This window comes from Capsaspora owczarzaki (assembly GCF_000151315.2).
Source record: "Capsaspora owczarzaki ATCC 30864 unplaced genomic scaffold supercont2.2, whole genome shotgun sequence".
Classification (NCBI taxonomy): domain Eukaryota; class Filasterea; order Ministeriida; family Capsasporidae; genus Capsaspora; species Capsaspora owczarzaki.
Window position 1 is genome coordinate 403,424 of NW_011887293.1, and position 18,331 is coordinate 421,754.

General features: G+C 51.9%; 6 protein-coding genes across 6 annotated transcripts; 3 read left to right on the forward strand and 3 right to left on the reverse strand.

Moving 5' to 3' along the window:
• The first annotated feature begins 426 nt into the window (after positions 1 to 426).
• CAOG_01303 (hypothetical protein) lies at positions 427 to 4,199 on the forward strand. Its single transcript, XM_004349773.2, has 4 exons — positions 427 to 499; positions 1,711 to 1,900; positions 2,002 to 2,115; positions 2,274 to 4,199. The coding sequence occupies exons 1-4, from the start codon at positions 474 to 476 to the stop codon at positions 3,858 to 3,860; spliced, it is 1,917 nt and encodes a 638-aa protein (XP_004349823.2). The 5' UTR covers positions 427 to 473; the 3' UTR covers positions 3,861 to 4,199.
• CAOG_01304 (autophagy protein ATG3) lies at positions 4,188 to 7,848 on the reverse strand. Its single transcript, XM_004349774.2, has 8 exons — positions 7,675 to 7,848; positions 6,494 to 6,543; positions 5,613 to 5,683; positions 5,431 to 5,526; positions 5,139 to 5,329; positions 4,910 to 5,044; positions 4,625 to 4,818; positions 4,188 to 4,539 (listed from the first exon to the last, which is right to left on the reverse strand). Exons 1-8 carry the CDS (start codon positions 7,777 to 7,779, stop codon positions 4,458 to 4,460), a joined length of 924 nt encoding a protein of 307 aa, XP_004349824.2. The 5' UTR covers positions 7,780 to 7,848; the 3' UTR covers positions 4,188 to 4,457.
• Positions 7,849 to 8,128: 280 nt separating this feature from the next.
• Positions 8,129 to 9,405, forward strand: CAOG_01305 (hypothetical protein). Its single transcript, XM_004349775.2, has 3 exons — positions 8,129 to 8,325; positions 8,501 to 8,592; positions 8,709 to 9,405. The coding sequence occupies exons 1-3, from the start codon at positions 8,162 to 8,164 to the stop codon at positions 9,383 to 9,385; spliced, it is 933 nt and encodes a 310-aa protein (XP_004349825.2). The 5' UTR covers positions 8,129 to 8,161; the 3' UTR covers positions 9,386 to 9,405.
• Positions 9,406 to 9,433: 28 nt separating this feature from the next.
• On the reverse strand, positions 9,434 to 12,887 carry CAOG_01306 (hypothetical protein; the record flags this gene model as incomplete). Its single annotated transcript, XM_004349776.2, has 7 exons — positions 9,434 to 9,793; positions 9,887 to 10,021; positions 10,417 to 10,569; positions 10,686 to 10,811; positions 10,926 to 11,370; positions 11,476 to 12,111; positions 12,440 to 12,887. The coding sequence occupies 7 exons, from the start codon at positions 12,885 to 12,887 to the stop codon at positions 9,553 to 9,555; spliced, it is 2,184 nt and encodes a 727-aa protein (XP_004349826.2). The 3' UTR covers positions 9,434 to 9,552.
• Positions 12,888 to 13,057: 170 nt separating this feature from the next.
• CAOG_01307 (hypothetical protein) lies at positions 13,058 to 15,944 on the reverse strand (the record flags this gene model as incomplete). The annotated part of the gene is made up of 6 exons (XM_004349777.2): positions 13,058 to 13,301; positions 13,425 to 13,537; positions 13,636 to 15,178; positions 15,290 to 15,381; positions 15,498 to 15,587; positions 15,807 to 15,944. 6 exons carry the CDS (start codon positions 15,942 to 15,944, stop codon positions 13,058 to 13,060), a joined length of 2,220 nt encoding a protein of 739 aa, XP_004349827.2.
• Positions 15,945 to 16,014: 70 nt separating this feature from the next.
• Positions 16,015 to 18,236, forward strand: CAOG_01308 (hypothetical protein). Its single transcript, XM_004349778.2, has 7 exons — positions 16,015 to 16,039; positions 16,539 to 16,842; positions 16,922 to 17,306; positions 17,398 to 17,548; positions 17,631 to 17,701; positions 17,812 to 17,918; positions 17,997 to 18,236. The coding sequence occupies exons 1-7, from the start codon at positions 16,032 to 16,034 to the stop codon at positions 18,165 to 18,167; spliced, it is 1,197 nt and encodes a 398-aa protein (XP_004349828.2). The 5' UTR covers positions 16,015 to 16,031; the 3' UTR covers positions 18,168 to 18,236.
• Positions 18,237 to 18,331: the final 95 nt, after the last annotated feature.

Below are 18,331 nucleotides of genomic sequence, written 5' to 3' on the forward strand. Positions count from 1 at the left end.
TGAAAAGCCACCCACAAGGATTGCGTGAGGATTGTTCAAAACAGCGTAGTTTGGCGACAAAATGATTGCCTTGGCCTCGAAAATGTACTACGGTATCGGTAAGAAGAAAGACAAGGAGGTGAAAATGAGCTGCAAAGGTGTGCAGCGTAAAGGCACTGAAAACAAGGCGTTGTTGCAGTTTGAACGATACAAACAGGTGTTGCTGGGTAAGGAAATCACTGGTGAAGCAACGAATCGCGGATTCTGCATGAAGGATAATTATATGGTCACCTACGCAATCAATAAAATTGGCTTGTCCGCTTACTACGATAAACGTGTTGTAATGGATGATGGTATCTCCACCCACCCCCGTCTGCCAGAGTCTCAATGAATTATCATACATGTATTTACTTTCATTTTGTATGCATGCACTTCAGCCAGTCTCGTCTTTCTCCCACTCTCATTTTGCCGTTTTGTTCCTTCACTTTCGCAAAATGTCGGACATGGATGAAGACGACATGTAAAAAGCGGCCAAACGCCTGTTCACACACACGCACTGATTCACACAACCACACAACCACACAACCACACAACCACACAACCACACGCACACTAACTCACGTCACTCAAGCCCTCCCGCTCCGTATGCAAAAAGGGGGACACGCGACGTCGCATCGATCAAGTCGGGTCGTCGTGACCCCCAAATTTTTTTTTATTGTTGTCTTCTTATTCCTCTGCTTCCTCGCTTTCCTCTTCCCCCCCCTCACACACCTACCTCTTCCATTGCCCGCTTCGCTTTCAATCACACGCTCATCACGCCCGTCACGCACTACGCACACACACGCTGCACCGCTCGCAGCCATCCAACTCGCAATCACGGACACATGCCAACCAGCCCAGATTGTCCTCTTTTTTTTTTTTTCTATTATTTTTTATTATTATTTTTTTGTTATTTTTCGCCTTTTCGTCGTCGCCAGAGCAGAGCAGAGCAGACTGGACCAGACCAGGCCGCTTCCCGACCCCTGCTCATGATCTCGTCTCACACCGTCACAGCCTCATGCCTGCTGCGCGCGGCGACGCTCATCTGCGTTCTGTCGGTCGTTGTCATTGCCGATGTTATGCCGCTTTGTTTCCTTTTTTTTTTTTTTTTTTTTTTTTTTTTCCCCGTTGCTCCTTCTTAACGGCGTCCCCTGGTCCGCATGATGCGTGCTCCGTCACCCTTCATTTCGTTTTTCTCCTCTTTCCCCTCTTTGTTGGAGTGGTGATGAAAACGAGCAAAGACCCAACGCGAACGACAAACACCACAAAGAAAAAAAAACAAAAACAAAAAAGACAAATTGTCAATTCAAATTTCCAGCCAAAAAAAAAAAAAAAAAAAAAAAAAAAAAAAAAAAAAAAAAGGATGCGCAGATGGTCGCACATGACTTTGCGTTTGGGAACACGGAGGCGACTACTTTTAGTGAACATTTAGTAGGAAAGTGGCGTACACGCAGTTTACCATGACTAGCGTTCCTTCTCTCCCCCTCTTGCCCCTCTTGCCCTCTTGCCCTCTTACTCATCCACACACTGCAACCACAACAAGAACACCACATCGATCAACGTCGACGGAAAACAATATGCAGTCTGAAATCCAAACACAGTCTGTCTGAGCAACAATTTCGCAATCTGAGAAACTCACGCACTCACCACTTTGGCGTACATTATCGGAACATGACAACATTCATCACGCAGTGCGATCGACGACCCGCGTCGCGCAAACCACAACGCGCTGGAGCGCAAGCGACGCATCTTCCAAAAGGACCGATTGCAGGAGCTCAAGCGATGCGTCCCGTTCATCAAGGATGCCAAGTCGTCGACTGTGGAAATCCTTCAGAAATCCACAGAGTACATTGCCTATCTCCGATCGAAGCAGACCGAGCAGGTTGGTGCTTGCAGACGCAGGGGGATTTGTTGCGACTGTGTTGGGATGGCTACCACTAACACTTCTTTTTTGTTGTTGTTGTTGTGACCTTGTGTTTGCAGGATGCGCAACTACAGTCCATGCGAGCCATCCAAAAGTATCTCGTCGACAAACTCCGCGAGTGTACCAACGGCGCAGTCACTCTGCCCGATATCCCGCTTGCTCCGATTCTCGTGGTACGTTTGTTTTTTGTGTCTTTTCTGTCCTTGACCTCGTTTCTGCGTGCAGTTGCATCACGTTTGACCCCATTGCTCATTTCTTCTGCATTCTCTCCATCATTGTGATTTCCCCTCCTCCTCCTCCTCTTTGTTGCTTGTTGGGCTGGTTCTTGCAGCCACCACCAGCCGTCGTTTTCACCGAGCCCGAAGAACAGGACGACTCGCCGCCACCACAGCGCGAACGCACAAACAGCCGGTCGCAACGCACTCGCTCGTCCATTTCCACATCGTCCGCTTTATCCGCAATGACCATGAACGACACCCACCCGACTCCCCCGATGCCGACGTCCCGCACGGATACGCCCTTGTTTGTTGGAGATGGTATTGGTAGTGGTAGTAGCAGTCGTAGCAGTAGCAGCGCCAGCAATGTCAGTAGCATGGCCACCGCCAGTAGCATTGCCACCGTCAATGGCGGTGACGCTGCCAACAGCTTGTCCAAAAAACGACGACACGAGCCAGAAACCGCCTCGTTCGACTCTGCGCAGCACGCACAACAACAGCAAATTCATGCACAACGCGAAAAGACGCGCGTTCAGATGCAACAGCAAGGCCGTCCTCGGCGCAACACTGACGGTGGCGCCATGCACCAGCAACCTGCACCACCAACAAGCGAGTTTTTGGCGCCCTCCCAAGTGCCTCCGGCTCGCCGAAACTCTCGCAGCAGTCAAAGCGGAGACAACACTGTCTTCCCCGCCCCGACCATCACCGGCACTCCCGCAATCACCGTCAACGGAGCGCCGACGTCAAGCACACCCACTTCCGATGTCCAGCTCTTTGCCGACTTTTGCAACACGGTTCGGCGAAACAGCGTATCTGGTCCGCTCCCGGCGCACGAGATGCCATTCCACAGCAATCCGGTGCACCAGCAACCCAAACGAGAGCGCCTGTCCGAATCTGACGACGGACGACCCGACGGAAGTGCCAGCCGACCTGGCGCTGCCCCTATTCTTCCCGGCCCGGGCAGCGGCGCGTTTTACCAAGGCCCAATCGGCGGCAGCTATGAAGGGATGCCTGACAATGAGTATTCCGGGCGCATTCGGGCAAATACGTACAATGGCGCGGTGCCTCCGGCGCCTGGATTCTCGCCCTTCCAGCCTTACTACTCGCAGATGCACCCCCACGCACCGCACGGCCAACCCATGTACCCATACCAAGGCATGCAGCAGGTGCCACATCCCTACATTCAAATGCAGGGCTTGCCACCAAGCGCTGCTGGCGGGTTTCTGCCGTCCCCATACGTCAAGTATCCTCGCACGGTGCAGTCCAGCAACGGGTTTGTTGCTCCCAATAACAGCGTCTGTGAGCCTGCAGACTTAATGTCTCACTACGCAGGCAGCAACAGCGGCAGCTACTTTTACCAGAGCGTTGCGCCGTCGTCCATGAAACCCTCGCACTCGCTCAGCGGATTCCCGCACTCTGCAAACGCGGATGGCCGGCGGTTGCAAGGCCATGCCGAGGAAGCCGACGAAGACGACGAGGACGCAGAAAGCAGCAGCGACGGCAGCGAGCACAACGGTCGTCGCAACGGCAATAGTTCGACGAGCGAGGATATTCGCTGCGTGTGTGGCTCCACGGCCTGGGATGGCAAATTCATGCTTGCCTGCGACAAATGCCAAAAGTGGCTCCACGGCGATTGTGTCAACGTTCGTCCGCGCTCTGTTCCGAAAGTTTGGCACTGTCCTTCCTGCGCTTCGAACGCATAACCCCCAGCAGCAGCACGCTGATTCATTCGTGGAGTCGTATTTCAAGTTGCGTCTAGAGCAAGATGAATGGAGCTGCTCAGGCAAGTTCCGGATTTGAGAAATCGCTATCGGGTCGAGCTGGTGTGTTTCTTGCTGTAGTTGTTTGAGTTTTGGTGTTTTTCATGCGCTCTCCTTTCTTTTTCTTTTTTGAAGCTCTTGCTTTTTCTTCTTTGGTTTGCCGTGTCGTTTTTCCCGCTCCTTTTCGTCGGTGCGTCCGAACCACCGTTACACTAGCGATTGCTATTATTTCCTACGGGTCGATTTGTGTTTTGCCTGTGAATACATTGTTTTTGGAATGAATCAACGTCTTCATTAAGAGACAAGGGAGAGCGGGAAAACCCACAATCATACACCACAACAGAAAGAAAACAACAAGCACAGCAATGAAATGCCACGCATCAAACACACAGGACGACAAAGCAACAACAAACACGCAAACCATTCTTTTTGAAGCCAAAATCCAGAAAAAATGGGTGCGAACTGAAAAACAACACACACACAAAAACAAAACAAAATACCCAAGACTACCAAAAACAGCAAACAGAGAGCATCGCATCGCTAGAACGAAAACTCGCGCGTGTAATCGTATTCGATCGTTGGAATCACGGATTGCACAAACTTGAGGAAAATCATAAGGTAACTGAAGCATTCAAACAAAGCAGATCAGAAAAGTTCAAGTCAGAGGCACGGCAAGTCCCAGCCCCAAACCCGCAAACAAACCGTACAGATGAACGCCCAGCTCTTTGCCAGCCACTTCGACGTTGCTAATGATCTTCTTCATGACGTTCGAATGTCGGCATGGATGGATGGATGCCATGGTGATTGAGAGATTGGGGTGCGCCTCCATCGTCACAGTCTTCTTGGCGTGATCTTGGCTGAAATCCTCATACATCTTGGTCACAGACAGAGGCTTTCGGCTCTAAGAGGAGCAAACCACGCAACAAGATGAAGAATGAGTCAATGAATCGGACAATGATCACGCTGCGCGAAAAACAACTGAGAAGTCGTACCTCGTCGTGCCCGAACAGCCAAAGACGAGGTGTCTGGTAGTACTTGTCGTAAGTAATGTACAAGTCGTATGTGCGTGTCCGCAAAATATTGTCGTCCGCATCTCCAGCGGCCGCGGATGGAGCAGCAAGGGCGCTCTGCCAAAACGGGGGAGAATTGGTCCCGGTTTAGCTCAAATCTGTTTCAACACGTGAATCCGAAACCAGGAAGACGCATCCATCGAGAACTCACCGGATCGCAGGCTTCCAAATTATCTTCTTCAAACTCGTCGATATCGGGAATGTCATCGTCATCACCATCGGCGTCTTCAATGTCGGGGACGTCGTCATCGTCGTCGTCCTTGGCCGCGGATGCGTGGCTCTTGGCGGTGATTGCGCTGCTGTCGCCAGGGATTTCTTGCAGGTCGGTCTTTTGCAAGGATTCTGGACGAGCAAGGGCCAGAAGGCACGGTTGAGCACGTGACAGATGCAAGGAAGAGAAAAACACATCGACGAAAAAACATCAACAACAACAAAAAACGAACCGTGGCCAATGTGAGTCTCGACCCAATCGTCACCCTCAACGACACGCTCGTCGTTTTCAGAGTATTCCATGCTCTTGACTCGCTTGAAACAGGGCACTGCGCGAACGGACACACACAAAAAGTCAGTGGAGAATACAAAGGAACACAACAAAAGCAAGGAAACGCAGGCAAAAAGACCATACCATTGCGAGTTACGAGAAACTGCTTGTCCGGAGGCAGAAAGTTTCTGCGTTTCGACTCTTCTCCGCTTTCCCTGCAAGATGTTGCACAGAAAAAACCAAGTTGGCAAAAGCAAAACAACGTGAGCAAAAGTGGAAACCAGCTTCTGCCTCTTCCATTCCCCCCTCAACGCCACAAGGCACCCCATAAACACCACCAAGTCTATGAAAGGGTCGTGTGTATGGCGTCAACAGTGTGGCCACCCCTCCCTTGGCCATTTCGAAAAAAAAAAGTCTTAGCGATCCATCCGATGAGGCGGCAGTGGAACATTTTCCCCAAAACCGAACCCGTCGCCCCGCAATCACGCCGACGCCGACGCCGACGCCGACTCCGATGCCCCGGCCTAGAGAGAGACAGCTGCCACGTTGTCACGTTCTTGGGAAAGGGAAAGGGAAGGGCATCGGTCGGGAATCGGTTGCGCAACCACGGCGAGTTTTGCTGCTTGGAAGCTTGGGGTTGGGGGTATGGCGTGGCATCGCCGCATTTGTGCCATCATCACAGAGAATACGCCGTAAAGCCAAAAGCGCGGCGGATTTGATGATGACATAATAAAGGAGCACCGTTCCTTCTCCTCCCTGAATCCGCCTGGGATGCCGTTGTCCCGCGCAAGACACACAAGTCTCTGTCGTCGATCGCCAACCCCCCCCCCCGGCCCTCATCAAGAGTGTCGACCACCGAACAATACGAAAGAGAGAGAAAAAAAAAAAAAAAAAAAAAAAAAGAAAACGGCTGGGAAACGGTCACCGTTTTTTTGTGTCTTTGCTGTCGATCGGACGCGTAGACAAGAAGGGAGCAAGAAGAGCAAGGTGGCTTGTCATCAAGCACAGCACGAGACGCTGTTTACCATGACCACGTTGGGCACTTGAAGACGAGAAAGTCACCCGCAGCAATGAACTACAAAGCACAAAAGTGAGCAGGTTTGCAGGAACTTTCACACACACACACACGCAGACACACGCAGACACGCATCCACACAGACACACGATCGAAAAGCAATACGCAGCAGCAGCCCTCCCCCCTCCCGTCGACGCACGCACACGCACACAGCAGCCACAGAGTCCCAGCTTGAAGCACCAAAGCTTCGCGAAGCCGTTCTCCTGTCTTTTCCCATCCACTTCTCAGCCGGCCGGCGCTTTATCAGGGATTTCCCCCCCCCCACCCCTCACCCCAAACCATCAGAAGCAGAGGCAAGGGCCAGCAACGCAGCCAGACAACAACATTCCACTTGCACCACCCTACAGCACAATCCCCTTCAATAGAAGCTCGTCGCATTTGCGCTCGAACTGGCTGTTTCGCTCCGTCTCCATCCTCACCCTCCTCCGCGACGAAAGGACTACTGCCGCAGTGCTCAACCCACAGCCAGCGATCTCACGCTGCACCCCCCCCCCCACAAATCCCACCCCACCAACCTCGCCCGGTCGGCCTGATGCGAGCAAAAGTGACAAAACGAATGCGAGCTGCATTCTATTGTTAACTGTGCACTTTGCTTCAACCCTCCTCCACCACCACCTCCACCCCCACACAAGAATGGGTGTCTGCACTCGTACTCTCCTCTGGTCGATATCAGCATCCACAAAGCCAAGCGAGCGAAGAGGAAAACGCGAGCCACATTCACCGAAAAAAAGAAAAGAAAAGAAAAAAAAAAAACCAGAGCCAACTGCCTCAAACAAATCGCAACCCACACTCAGTCCAAAAGGACAACGAGCTGATGGAGCAGCAAATTGACCAACAAGGAGGCACAACGAGCACTGATCAGTGGTGGAAAAGAGCAAGGCAAAGCAGAGAACGAAAGAAGAACAATAATAAAAAAAGCCAACGGAAAAAAAAGTAACAACGAATTGATGCTTTTTACACGTCGCTCACTCTCACGACTTCAGGGCCGCCAACATCACTGCATCAATCAATCATGATGCATGATGATGGCAAGAATGATCAGGACATGGAAGGGTGAAACCGAACGAGAGTTGGGCGATTGTTTGCCTGTTGGAGTTTGAGTCACTTCCCGCCTTCTCAGTGGTTTGTTACCTCTTCGGGGGTGATGACGCCAGTCTCTTTGAACTTGGACGCCTTGAGCACCGGCGTCAGAAACTCGCCGATGCCGTGTAGCTTGGATTGCAGGAAAGCAGTCATGTAAAAGCGAGAGTTTTTGAGCAGAAAAAAAAAAAAGAAAGAAGAAAAAACCGAAGAAAAAAAAAAAAAAGACTGAACAAGATTTCAGTCATGTTCCAAATCTGAATTGACAGTCGATGAAGGTCGAGTATCCATTGACTGCGAACATGCAGACATGGTATCTCGACGTAATGTACGTGTAACGAGAGATTGATTTCCAGAGTCTCTTCCGAATTGCCTCGATCCTCCCGTCGTGTTCTTTGTGAGTGTCGGACGATGCCAAACCCTGGCCAATGACAGTTTTGAGCAATCATCAGAATTGCTGTTGTATTTCCTGACTATTGAGCTTAACGCTCTCAGTCATTTGTTCCCAAGTCCCCAAATCCAATTGCCAAAGAACAGCATGAGTGAACGACTCCTCGAAATTTTCGCTACGGCGGACATTCCCTCAGGCCAAGGCCACTACGCCGAGCGCTTTGATGCCAGTCATCCCTTGCTGATGCCATTCAATGCCTATGTGAATCTTGCCTACACGGCCGTCGGTGTTGTCTGGCTTCTCCGCTTGAGGCATGTTCATCACACCACTCTCTCTGATTGTGTTTCACTTCAGCTTGATCATCTCCCCCGTTGACCTCTGACGGTAGGATGTCACCAGACTTGGGACCTCATGGTCAACCAACTCTCAAACATCACTCATATGTATTGCATGGTGAACCAACCAACACGCTTTGTTATCGTTCAGATTTCAACCAAACCCAATTCACAGCAATCGTGCCATTCACAACGCGTACTTGCTGTATTACCTCGCATTCGCTTGGGCTGCAATTGGATATAGTAACCATCTCTCTTGGGTCTAGTTTTTTTTTTTTTTAAAGTTTGCCACGAGCGAATTACCAGGTTCTCAACATCCCACCAATTGTTTCGCGATTTCGTTTGCTTGTATTTGGCAGGCTTTATTCAGTTTCAACGAATCACCACCCAGGACCGCTTCTGGGGACTGCTGGATCAATGGGTGACGCTGCCCATTTTTGCACTCGTTCCGGCTTGGACCTTTGCGATTCATCGTAATTTCACTCAAACTGCCGCCAAGCCTGCCATTCACGTTGCCACCGCCGCGTTCCTCCTCGCAGCATCGGCGCTCAGTTATTTTGCGGAAGCCTTCTTTCCTCGCGGGTTTGAAATATCTCTGGGCATTCACATTGTTCTTGCCGCGTATTGCGCCCAAACTCTTGTCCGTGATGCGTACGCCGCCTTCTGTCGCCAACGCAGCTCGTCCGCCAAGGACAAGTCCAACGCAAACTTCAAGCCCATCGCATTTGCACTCTTGCTGCCAGTCTTTGGCGCCCTGGTATCCTGCCTCGGGTTTGTGTTTCTCAAAATTTACGATTTTGAAGTTACCGCCCATCTCGATTCGCTGCAGTTGGACGCGAGCATCTTCCATACTGGCCATCCAGAAGAAGGGTCCATCAGCGCCGCGGAAGGCGCTGCTGATTCACTTCTGACAAACCAAGGCCGCATCACGGGACACTTCCTGTCAAAGATTTGCGACGCCATGCAAATTCACTTTATGCTGCTTTTCTTCACTCGCGTTGTGGCTCACGTTCATGTCAAAGATCGCAAGGATTAAACTGCATGTTTCATCGAGAGAACAGCAGATAGTAGAAAAAAAAATAGAGTTAACATTGTATTATCGAGAAAACGAGTGAAGACTGTACAAATCGAGAAAACGGACAAAAAAAAAATGGAAAAGAGGAAAAATGGAAAAAAAAGGCGTTAAGAATCAGGGGTCGAGTTTCACTTGAGCAACTGAAGACTCGATGAGTTTGATGTTCGCATGAGCCGCATGGCGATCGGCAGCAAGTCCGAGACCAGCGGTTCATCCGGGTTGAGCGAAAGCGCCTTGTGATAAAGTTCAATGGCGCTGGCAAAGTTTTCCTCCAGTTGGTAGCAGAACGCGAGCGCGGTCAACACGCTTGCGTTGCGAGGGAAGAGCGCAGCAGACCACTCGTAATATTTGATCGCGTCCGCGTATTCGCTGCAGCGAGAAGACCCAAAAAGAAATCACATGAGACGACGTGATTACGAGCAGCGAGTTCAAAAACACCAACTCAAAATGCTTGACACGTACCCAAGCTTTCGATGGCAATGAGCCAGGTTAAAGACCAACGGTTCCCACACATCAAGAATGGCAGGCGATTTGGTCTTGTTCATGGCCTGGCTGAGCAGAATGCCGCGCACAAAGCGTGCCTTTGCACCGTGATAACTACAGTAGAACAAGAAATCAAAGAGCGGGCAACAGCGATCATGAGTGCATGTTTCAAAAAAAAAAAAAAATAAAAAGAAGAGAAAGGAGGAAATTTTTCAGCGCGTTGAACTGCAACCACACTAAGGATGAATGCAGCACAAAATCGTCTCTATGGCTGGAAAGCGAGACAAGCACAAAAGTACTTGCATCACCAACCAGGACTCCACAGAGCGCGTTTGATAGTTGATGTCTGCCTGTAGCGGCCGGTTGGCACACGAACTTCTGTTGCCACGAGGGCGCGAGAAAGTGACAATCGACTTGACACAGGCAATTTGGAAGGAAGAAGGAGCGAGGTGGCGGGGGGGGGGGACAAAAGAAAGTGTGGGGAATCCGAGTACTGCAGGATAACTTACTCGCCATTTCGGAATGCCACAACGCCCAGCTCGCACAGCACGAGTGGGTCTGTGGCGTCGATCGAGTGGGCCTGGTTGAAAAGTAAATCGGCCATGGCAATATTATTATTGCGCAAATAGCAAATCCCACTGAAAACGAGCGGGAGGTAGGACCTGTGTCACAAAAACAAGAAAGCAAAGAAAAGGGATATGAGAAGGAAAGTTGACGCTCACACCTGCAGCACAACAAAAGCAAACTAAACAAGACCGGGAGTTTCTGGAACACTTACCCTGGAAGCAGACGCGACGCGGTTGAATATGCCGCCAATGCAGTGTCGTATTCGCCTTCAGCAATGAGAGAGTGTCCAATTGCAACCCAGGCCGGCGCACAGTGCACATCGTACGAAGTTGCTTTCCTGCACAGAGGGGAGAAGAAAAAAAATCCCGGAAAAGCGAAGGAGAGAAAAGTCAGCGGTTGTAGGTCAAGCTGCAAGGACAGTTGCAAAAAAAGCACAAAAATCCATCCTTACGTGAAATATCGTCGTGCTCGTTCGCTGTTGCCGGTGGTGAGATAGTAGCACCCGACAGCAAGCCATGCGATGGCCCAGTCCGGATTGGACTTGACCAGACGATGTCCCAGGGCAAACAAATCACTGGTTTCGCCAAGACTAACAAGACAGCACAGATGGAGCACCAGGCACCGTTCATGATAGGGGTCGAGTTCCAAAACATGACGAGTGATTTCGATGCTGGCCAGCACGGAATGCTGCAGCTGATACAACTGCTCGGCCTGATTGACCAGCACATCAGTGCTCTTGCCCACCGAGCGGACCAGCGCGGATGTTTGCTTCAACGACGCCGACGAGATTGGGCCGAGACGTGCAGTATCAGACAGGTAGAGCTCCACCAAGAGCGGAGCGTCATCCTTGGCTTGCGCCAGGATGGCTGGTTGCAGATCAACCATAAGTTGGGCAGCTGCAACAAAGCAGAGCAGAAAGGACGAGGAAGGTGAGCAACAAAAAACAAACAAACAAACAAACAAACAACTACAAGGAAGAAAATCACCCGCAAACGGCTCACCTTCCAGGGGCGTTAACAATCGTTGCGACACGAGCTGCTCAAGAGCTTCGTGGCAATATACGTCTAGATGGAGCGCATCAATGTAGTTTCGGGTCGCCCGAGATCGATTGTCAAGGGTCTCGAAAACGCGACCGCGAAGGACGCAGATGGCGCTTGCAACAGAGAGCGGAAGCGACGCGTAGTCATCGCAAGCCTGCTCCATATCTTCAATGGTCGAGCACAGCATTTCTTGCGCATCCTCGTACTCCTTGAGCGCGAAATGGCACAGCGCGGCCAGAAATCGACACTCGGCGCTTTTCAGGGCAGGCGCACGCGAGGCAGCAGACGTGTTGCGCGAGGACGACGCGTACTGCGCAGCGAGCGAGGGTTGAGAGTCAACCCGACCACTGTGGAACAGCGTCATGGCGTCCAATCGGAGGGCGGAATCTTGCGTCTCGTCAAACATGAGCCGCCAGCAATTGTGCTCCGAGGTCTCCTCATCCTGATCCAGCGGCTCCGAGGCCACAACGGCGTTCGCCATGGCACGTTGCGCAGTCGCCGCGACCGAGCCATGTCGGCGGATGAGCTCTATGGCGCGCGCATGCTGGCCAGACAGATGGAAGCAGCGTGCCAAGAGCAGAGTGTCTGCACGATCTCCTGTGGCAAAGACCAAAAGTTAAAACAACGAAAAGTAAAGCAAAAAAGGGTGGTGAGGACAGTATTCAGAAATAGTGTCCAACTTTCAAGATCAAGCAAAAAAAAAAAAAAAAAAAAAAAAGCAAAAAAAAAGAAAAAAAAAAAAAGAAAAAAAAAGCAAAAAAAGCAAAAAAAAAAAAAAAAGCCATGCTTGAAACAGTTTGAAAAGATCGCGCCTTTTTTCACTTTCAACTTTTTCCAACAGACATTTTGTCTCTTTCGTCCATTCATCGAACACTCACCCACACAGTTTGAACACCAATCAACAGCCAAAAACACAATCACATACCTGCATCGATGACGACCAGCTTGTCCGCCCAGAAGGCAGCCGAGTCGTAGGCATGGCGGGAAAGCAGCTCGCGAATCTTGGCGCGCAGCCGAGCCGCGACCGACGCGCCTCTCGCCGGCCCGGCAGCCGTGGGTGCCGCTGATGACTCGATCGTGGCAGGAGCGGCCATGGGAGTCGCAGCGAGGGAGGAGGACGCCGAGGTCCGTGTCTGGGCGGCAGGCGTTTGGAAGAGATCGCGTTTTGTCGGCATGCTGCCACTGCCGCCGGCAGTCGAGCTCGCTCCACGGTGCGGCGTCCCGGCAGGCTTGGCTTGGCTCGGATGCCCTGCGGCAGCAGCAGCAGCAGCAGCGGGTGCGCGTGTCTTGGATGGAGCGGCGGCTGGCGTGGCTGGCGTCGCGGCCGCACTGGCGCGCGTTACCGACTGCGGTGCGCGGCGCTCATCGCGCATTTATTTTGACTGAGCATTTTTGGATTCAGGATCAAGGGGGTGAAAACAAACAAGAACAAGTACAGAGTCGAGACAAATTGGTGGACTGCAATGAAGTATTCATTTATTAATCATTACAAAAGATCTGGGAATGGCTGAAAGCAGATTTTCGAAAGAAACAAACAGTCGAGTTAATCTTCAAGATCATCGTCCTGCTCTGGCACGTACTCTTCGTCAAACTCTTCCTCGCCAGGCTCGCCATAGATGGCGTTATGCACAACCTGCATGCATCGCGCCACGCGCACCGATTTCTCAATATCCATGGCTGCCTCGAACGTCTCGAGCGCTTGGGCGTACATTTTCGCTTGGGCGTACACTTCGCCGGTCATGATGAGCATCTCAATGTCAGGGTTGTACTGGCGATACATCTTGAGTCTGAGGCGGACCAAGTCCAACAATCGTTGAATAACAACAACAACAACAACAACAACACCAACAACAAAAATTCAGCCAACAAGCACTTCCACCGAGATGCAATGGCCAAGGGCCACAACTTACGTCTCGACGGCTTCCGTGTACTTTTCCTCAAACACCAAGAGCTGGATCAACGTCGAAATGGCGTCCATGCAGCGCGGATCAAGCGTCAAGGCCTTCTCCAGGGTCAAGCGAGCCTGAACAAACACAAGTACACAGACAGTATTCGCAAGTCAGCGCTGTGCACAAGGAAAAAAAAAAACCCCTTCTGGTCTTTCACACCTCGCTGACATACCTTGTCGCGACCTTCTCGCGTGTGCATAAAGACATAGCCAACGAGCGCAAGGGTACATGCGTTAAACTCCATCGTGCGGAGGGCTTCGCGAGCAAAATTCATGGCTTCTTGCATACGGTTTGCCATCAAATACAGGTCAATCGTGGTACGGAAGACGCCAATGTTGGGCGACGCGTACAAGGTTGCCATGGATTTCAAGGCGTCATTGTTGCGTCCTTGCTTGCGTTGCACATTCGCCCTGAACAACAACGCTTCGGGCGAGCCGGGACTGATTGCTAATACGTGAGAAAGGAGCGACTCGATTGAGTGGTAGCGACTTTCAATGCTTCCACCGGAGACCTGAACAATGGACTCGAGCGCCTTGTCGGATGCAATCACAATCATAGCTTCGTGGTACCGAGCCAGGCAGAGGTAGCCTTCTGGTCGATACCGCGAGCTATTCAGAGCATCCATCGCCAGCTTGTTCAAGGCAACAACGCGACACTGCCGCACTAAAAGCTGCGCTAGTTGGTGAACGTGCTGGAGCGCTGCTGGCTCTTGCTTGGTGGCTTGCTCAAAGCAGATTTGGGCGTCGCGGTAGTGTCCAAGTTGCATGTGGCAGTTTCCCAGCGTCTGCAGCAGCATCGTCGACCCAGCAAAGCCCTCATTCAAGTACACGACGAGCAAGTGCTCAGCGCGGAGAAAATGGCGCGCGCTCATCCAGCTCCAGACCTCAATCCACTGCGTAATCCAGAGGAAATGCTCCATCTCTGGCAGTCGCTCGTAGGGTGCATAGCCAGATACCTTATCCATCGCGTCTTCGCGGCGGGTCAAGCGTGGGGCGAATGAGAGCGCGCCAAATGCCGTGGTGAGCTTTGCTGTTTGCTCCGCGGTGGTCAATGCCGGGCCCGCTTGCCGTGCAGCAGGCTCCTTGGCGCCAGTCGTGCGAGCAACAGGATCTGGAGTGAACAAGGGATTTGCTGCCGAAGGACCCGCGGTACCCCGGGAGCGAAGCGACCTGCGAGGCGTTTCATCCAAATCCTCCTCGCGCCCATCTCCTTCAGCATCCTTTGCAGCAGCAGCAGTCGCTGCAACGCGCTTCACATTTCGCGCCAAGAGAGTTGGTGTCTCTGTGGGTCGAGGGCCCGAGGCAGCACCAGCAGCAGGTCTCGTTTGGCCTTCGGTTGGAACGGCAGGAAGCGAGTACCCCTCCGAATCGCGATTGCGCAGGGCAGAACTTGGCAAATCTGCAATCGATGGTCGACTCACGTTCATGTCTTGTCGGACAAATTGCTTTTGGCGATCCAGCAGCATCATGTCGAAAATTTCCGCTTCCGGCACCTTGTAATGTACAAGCCCGCGGATGGACGCGACCGCGAGCGGTCTTGCATGGACGGCCGCCTTGAACTGGATGATGGCGTCGTTCTTCTTTGAGGTCGTCGTCAATGCGCGGCCCAGAAGCTCGCAGATGGCCGGAGTGCGTTCCGAGATCGGAACTTTCGTCAGTGTGGAAATGACGTCCTCGGGTTTGTGGAGCTTGTCTTCGCACTTGGCAATCCAGAAGCTGCAGAGACGACGGGCAAGATCCAAAAGATGATGGTTGTTCTGTCGTTGGTGGACCTGCATACGAGCGCGCTGCATCACGATGGCATCATCCTTCAGAGCGTGTTGTTACCTCAACTCGACAGTCGCCATTCGAAAGTGATCGTTGCCCGGCGGACGATAGGTGCCTGCCGACTCCAATGCCAAGGCGTCTCGAAGCTTATTCTAAACCACAAAAGGTTGTGCAGATCAAGCCAACGAATGAGTGGGGGTGCGAGAGGGGGGGGGGGAAACTGATCCCGACGATCGTTGTTCGCAAACTCACGGCCGCTCGACTAAACTCGAGGCTGTCGTATAGCGAGAGCCTCTGCCTCGACGTCCTTGTAGCCCGGGTCTGGTTTGGACTGCAGGTAGGTCACCAGCAACTCGGCCTGTGTGTGGTTTCCGATCGCAGAGCAATGCAGGCACACACACGGGGTCAGCCAACACACACACACACACACACTCACAATTCACAACGACCACGAATGTCATGCCAACAAAAGCAAGTTCGAGGGAGGGAGAGAGAGAGAGAGAGAGAGAGAACGCGTTCGACGGTCGTCAAACGCAGCTGTTGGCGCCAAAATCCAGTCCCCACAATTGATACATACGAGAGCGAGCGTGCTGTCGAACATCTCGTCGCGCCAGATGCGTCGAAGCTGCTGCAGCGTGTGCCGTCGGTTCATGTCGTGGCAAGACAGCGACGGAAGCGGACCCTGCGCACTGCTGCTGCTGGTTAAAGTCGCCATTGAAACCAGCAAAGAAGAGTGGAAAAAAAAAAGAAAAAAGAAAAAAAAAAAGGCAGTCGTTGTTTTTTCAAACCAGACAGCACTAGAATGGCGAGGTAATCCTTGCAAAAGTCCGGAATGGTGACTGAGACCAAAGAGTGGCACCATGTCGGAGAAGCGGCAACGAAGCGACAGGGAAGAGAGAGAGAGAGAGAGAGAGAGCGCGAGATGGAGAGAGATAGAGAGAGAGAGAGAGAGAGAGAGAGAGAGAGAGAGAGAGAGAGAGAGAGAGAGAGAGAGAGAGAGAGAGAGAGAGAGAGAGAGAGAAAGAGAGCGAACGAGGCGAAACATGAGTTTGGCGCGAAAAAAGTGTTTCAAACGGTTTTTCTTCACATTTTGAAACCGTTTCGCCTCGGTCCAAGTGGAGACAGTTGTGCATGCGCGAGTCTTTCCCCGAGTCGAGCAGAATACACATCATTACCCATTCCACCAGTGTCAGCATGCATGTCTGGCTTTTCAATGCGTCAAACCGGGGCAATCTGGCAGACGTTGGGGCGTTTTGAAACCAAAAACCAAGTTGAAAAACTCACCTTCCCTCGCTTCCCGTTGCAACAGCCGAAAGAGTACCAAGCGTACCATCAGCCACGATGAGGACGAATTCGACTTGAGTGGCAGTCGCAGAACCAGTCGTCGCACGTCAGATGAATCTGCAGGCACATCCACGGTCGTTCAGCCGGCTGCGCTGGACAAGATTATTCATGCGGCGTCGAAAACCACAGCTACTGCTGCAACCGGGCGACGCCGGCCAGCTCCAGCGGATGACAATGATACACGAGATGCACCTGCCGTTGTGGATCCGCCGCACAAGAAGGCGCAATTGTTCAAAAAGCCCACAGCGCCGATGCTCGAGCTGCTTGAGGTGAGTTGCTGACACATGCGGCTGGTCGAGAAAGGCTTGTGGCTCACTGTGAGCCTCTGGTAATGCGTTGAAAACACAGCCTCGATCGCACGACACGAGCTTTGATTCGCCTTCCGTTGCGCCGCAAAGTGCCCGTCGATCGAGCTTTGTGAATGGTCGCACTCCCCGAAAAATGCTGAACGCCCCAGCTCCAATGCAGGTCCCGTCGGGTGCTCAGCCCACCACAAGCGCTGCAGGAACCTCAGGCACCGCAAGCACAGCAAGCAAAGTATCAACGCCTGGCTTTGACAGGCCGCTGTTTGAGCCCATCAGCGCCCTTCCGAATCTTGCCGAGGATATTCCCACCTCCATGTCGAGCGAAGAGCGATTTGACCAGCTTCTCACAGAAAGTCTTCGATACGGCCTGCGTGCTCTTGACGACGGCGAAGCGAACACGGCACAGCTTTCTCGGTCTGAATTGCAGGGTTAGGAATTTTCACAAAACATGCTGGAGATTCTTGGAAGTGCTATTCACTTTGTATTGACGCTTCCGTTTTGTTTTGTTTTGCAAAACAGACTTTGCAGAGGCACACCACCGAGAATGGCTCAACGACAAACACACAATGGCTTTGCAAGCTGAAGCGCGGCTTGCACCCGTGCTCAAACCTTGTGCAGAGAATGAATCGTTGCGCGAGCAGATTGGGCTGTTCCAAGAAGGTCTTGAGCGGTAAGGAAAGATGGGACAAGGCAGGAGACATGGTCTGCAGCGCCAAAGGTTGACAAGAGTGGTATCTTTGTTGGTATGTTAGACTGATTCAAGAGGAGTCGTTCTGGAAGCAAGCCATGGAAAGTCCGTTCACCATGTCACCACTCGAGTCTGGTACGTTGATGCTCTGATTCGAGGATGCAGAGCAAGTTGTAGCACGCATCGCATCTGACTGACCTCTTCCGTAACAAAAACCAACAAAAAAAAAAAAAAACCAACACCAGTGCCGCTTGTGCTTTCAGAAAGCGATAGTGCACATCTTGCACGTCGCCAGGAAGTCGCCCAACTTCGAGCACAAATTCAACAAAGCGAGGAAATGTTGGCTCTGCAGGTGAGGAAACACGACGCTGCCAGAGTTTGATGGCTGCTTTTTCAATGCTCATTTCAAACTTCATCTCTGCTGTCGCAGTTGTGCCAATTCAACCGAGCGGTGCGCATCCTGCAAGATGCTCAATCCCGCAACCACCAGCTTTGCGACGAAATCACCCACGATGTCGTTCAACGAACGTTTGCCGGAATCCCGCACGTTGACGACGCGCGCTCGCTCATCCGAAACGTGCTTGCGCCCATGGCCGTCTAAAAAAAAAAACCCCGACACCCACCCAATCTGAAAATAGTGCTGTTTCGTTTCATTGTATGTGTCTTGTACGCTGTGAGTTGTTGCAAAAAATTCTTTTCAATTTTTTTTATTATTATTTACAATTGGTTTTTGGTTTGGGCCGCTACTTCAAATAGCGCGCTTAA

Excerpts from the sequence above, each read along its gene's own strand:
- CAOG_01303 (XM_004349773.2), top strand. The coding sequence starts at position 474 with ATGTCGGACATGGATGAAGACGACAT. Across the intron at positions 1,901-2,001 it reads GATCGAAGCAGACCGAGCAG|GATGCGCAACTACAGTCCAT; the intron begins GTTGGTGCTTGC and ends TTGTGTTTGCAG. Across the intron at positions 2,116-2,273 it reads CGCTTGCTCCGATTCTCGTG|CCACCACCAGCCGTCGTTTT; the intron begins GTACGTTTGTTT and ends TGGTTCTTGCAG.
- CAOG_01304 (XM_004349774.2), bottom strand. The coding sequence starts at position 7,779 with ATGACTGCTTTCCTGCAATCCAAGCTACACGGCATCGGCGAGTTTCTG. Across the intron at positions 6,544-7,674 it reads GCGTCATCACCCCCGAAGAG|TTCATTGCTGCGGGTGACTT; the intron begins GTAACAAACCAC and ends TGTGCTTTGTAG. Across the intron at positions 4,819-4,909 it reads GGCTGTTCGGGCACGACGAG|AGCCGAAAGCCTCTGTCTGT; the intron begins GTACGACTTCTC and ends TGCTCCTCTTAG.
- CAOG_01305 (XM_004349775.2), top strand. The coding sequence starts at position 8,162 with ATGAGTGAACGACTCCTCGAAATTTTCGCTACGGCGGACATTCCCTCA. Across the intron at positions 8,326-8,500 it reads GTCTGGCTTCTCCGCTTGAG|ATTTCAACCAAACCCAATTC; the intron begins GCATGTTCATCA and ends GTTATCGTTCAG. Across the intron at positions 8,593-8,708 it reads TTGGGCTGCAATTGGATATA|GCTTTATTCAGTTTCAACGA; the intron begins GTAACCATCTCT and ends TGTATTTGGCAG.
- CAOG_01308 (XM_004349778.2), top strand. Across the intron at positions 17,549-17,630 it reads TTCCAAGAAGGTCTTGAGCG|ACTGATTCAAGAGGAGTCGT; the intron begins GTAAGGAAAGAT and ends TTGGTATGTTAG. Across the intron at positions 17,919-17,996 it reads AGGAAATGTTGGCTCTGCAG|TTGTGCCAATTCAACCGAGC; the intron begins GTGAGGAAACAC and ends CTGCTGTCGCAG.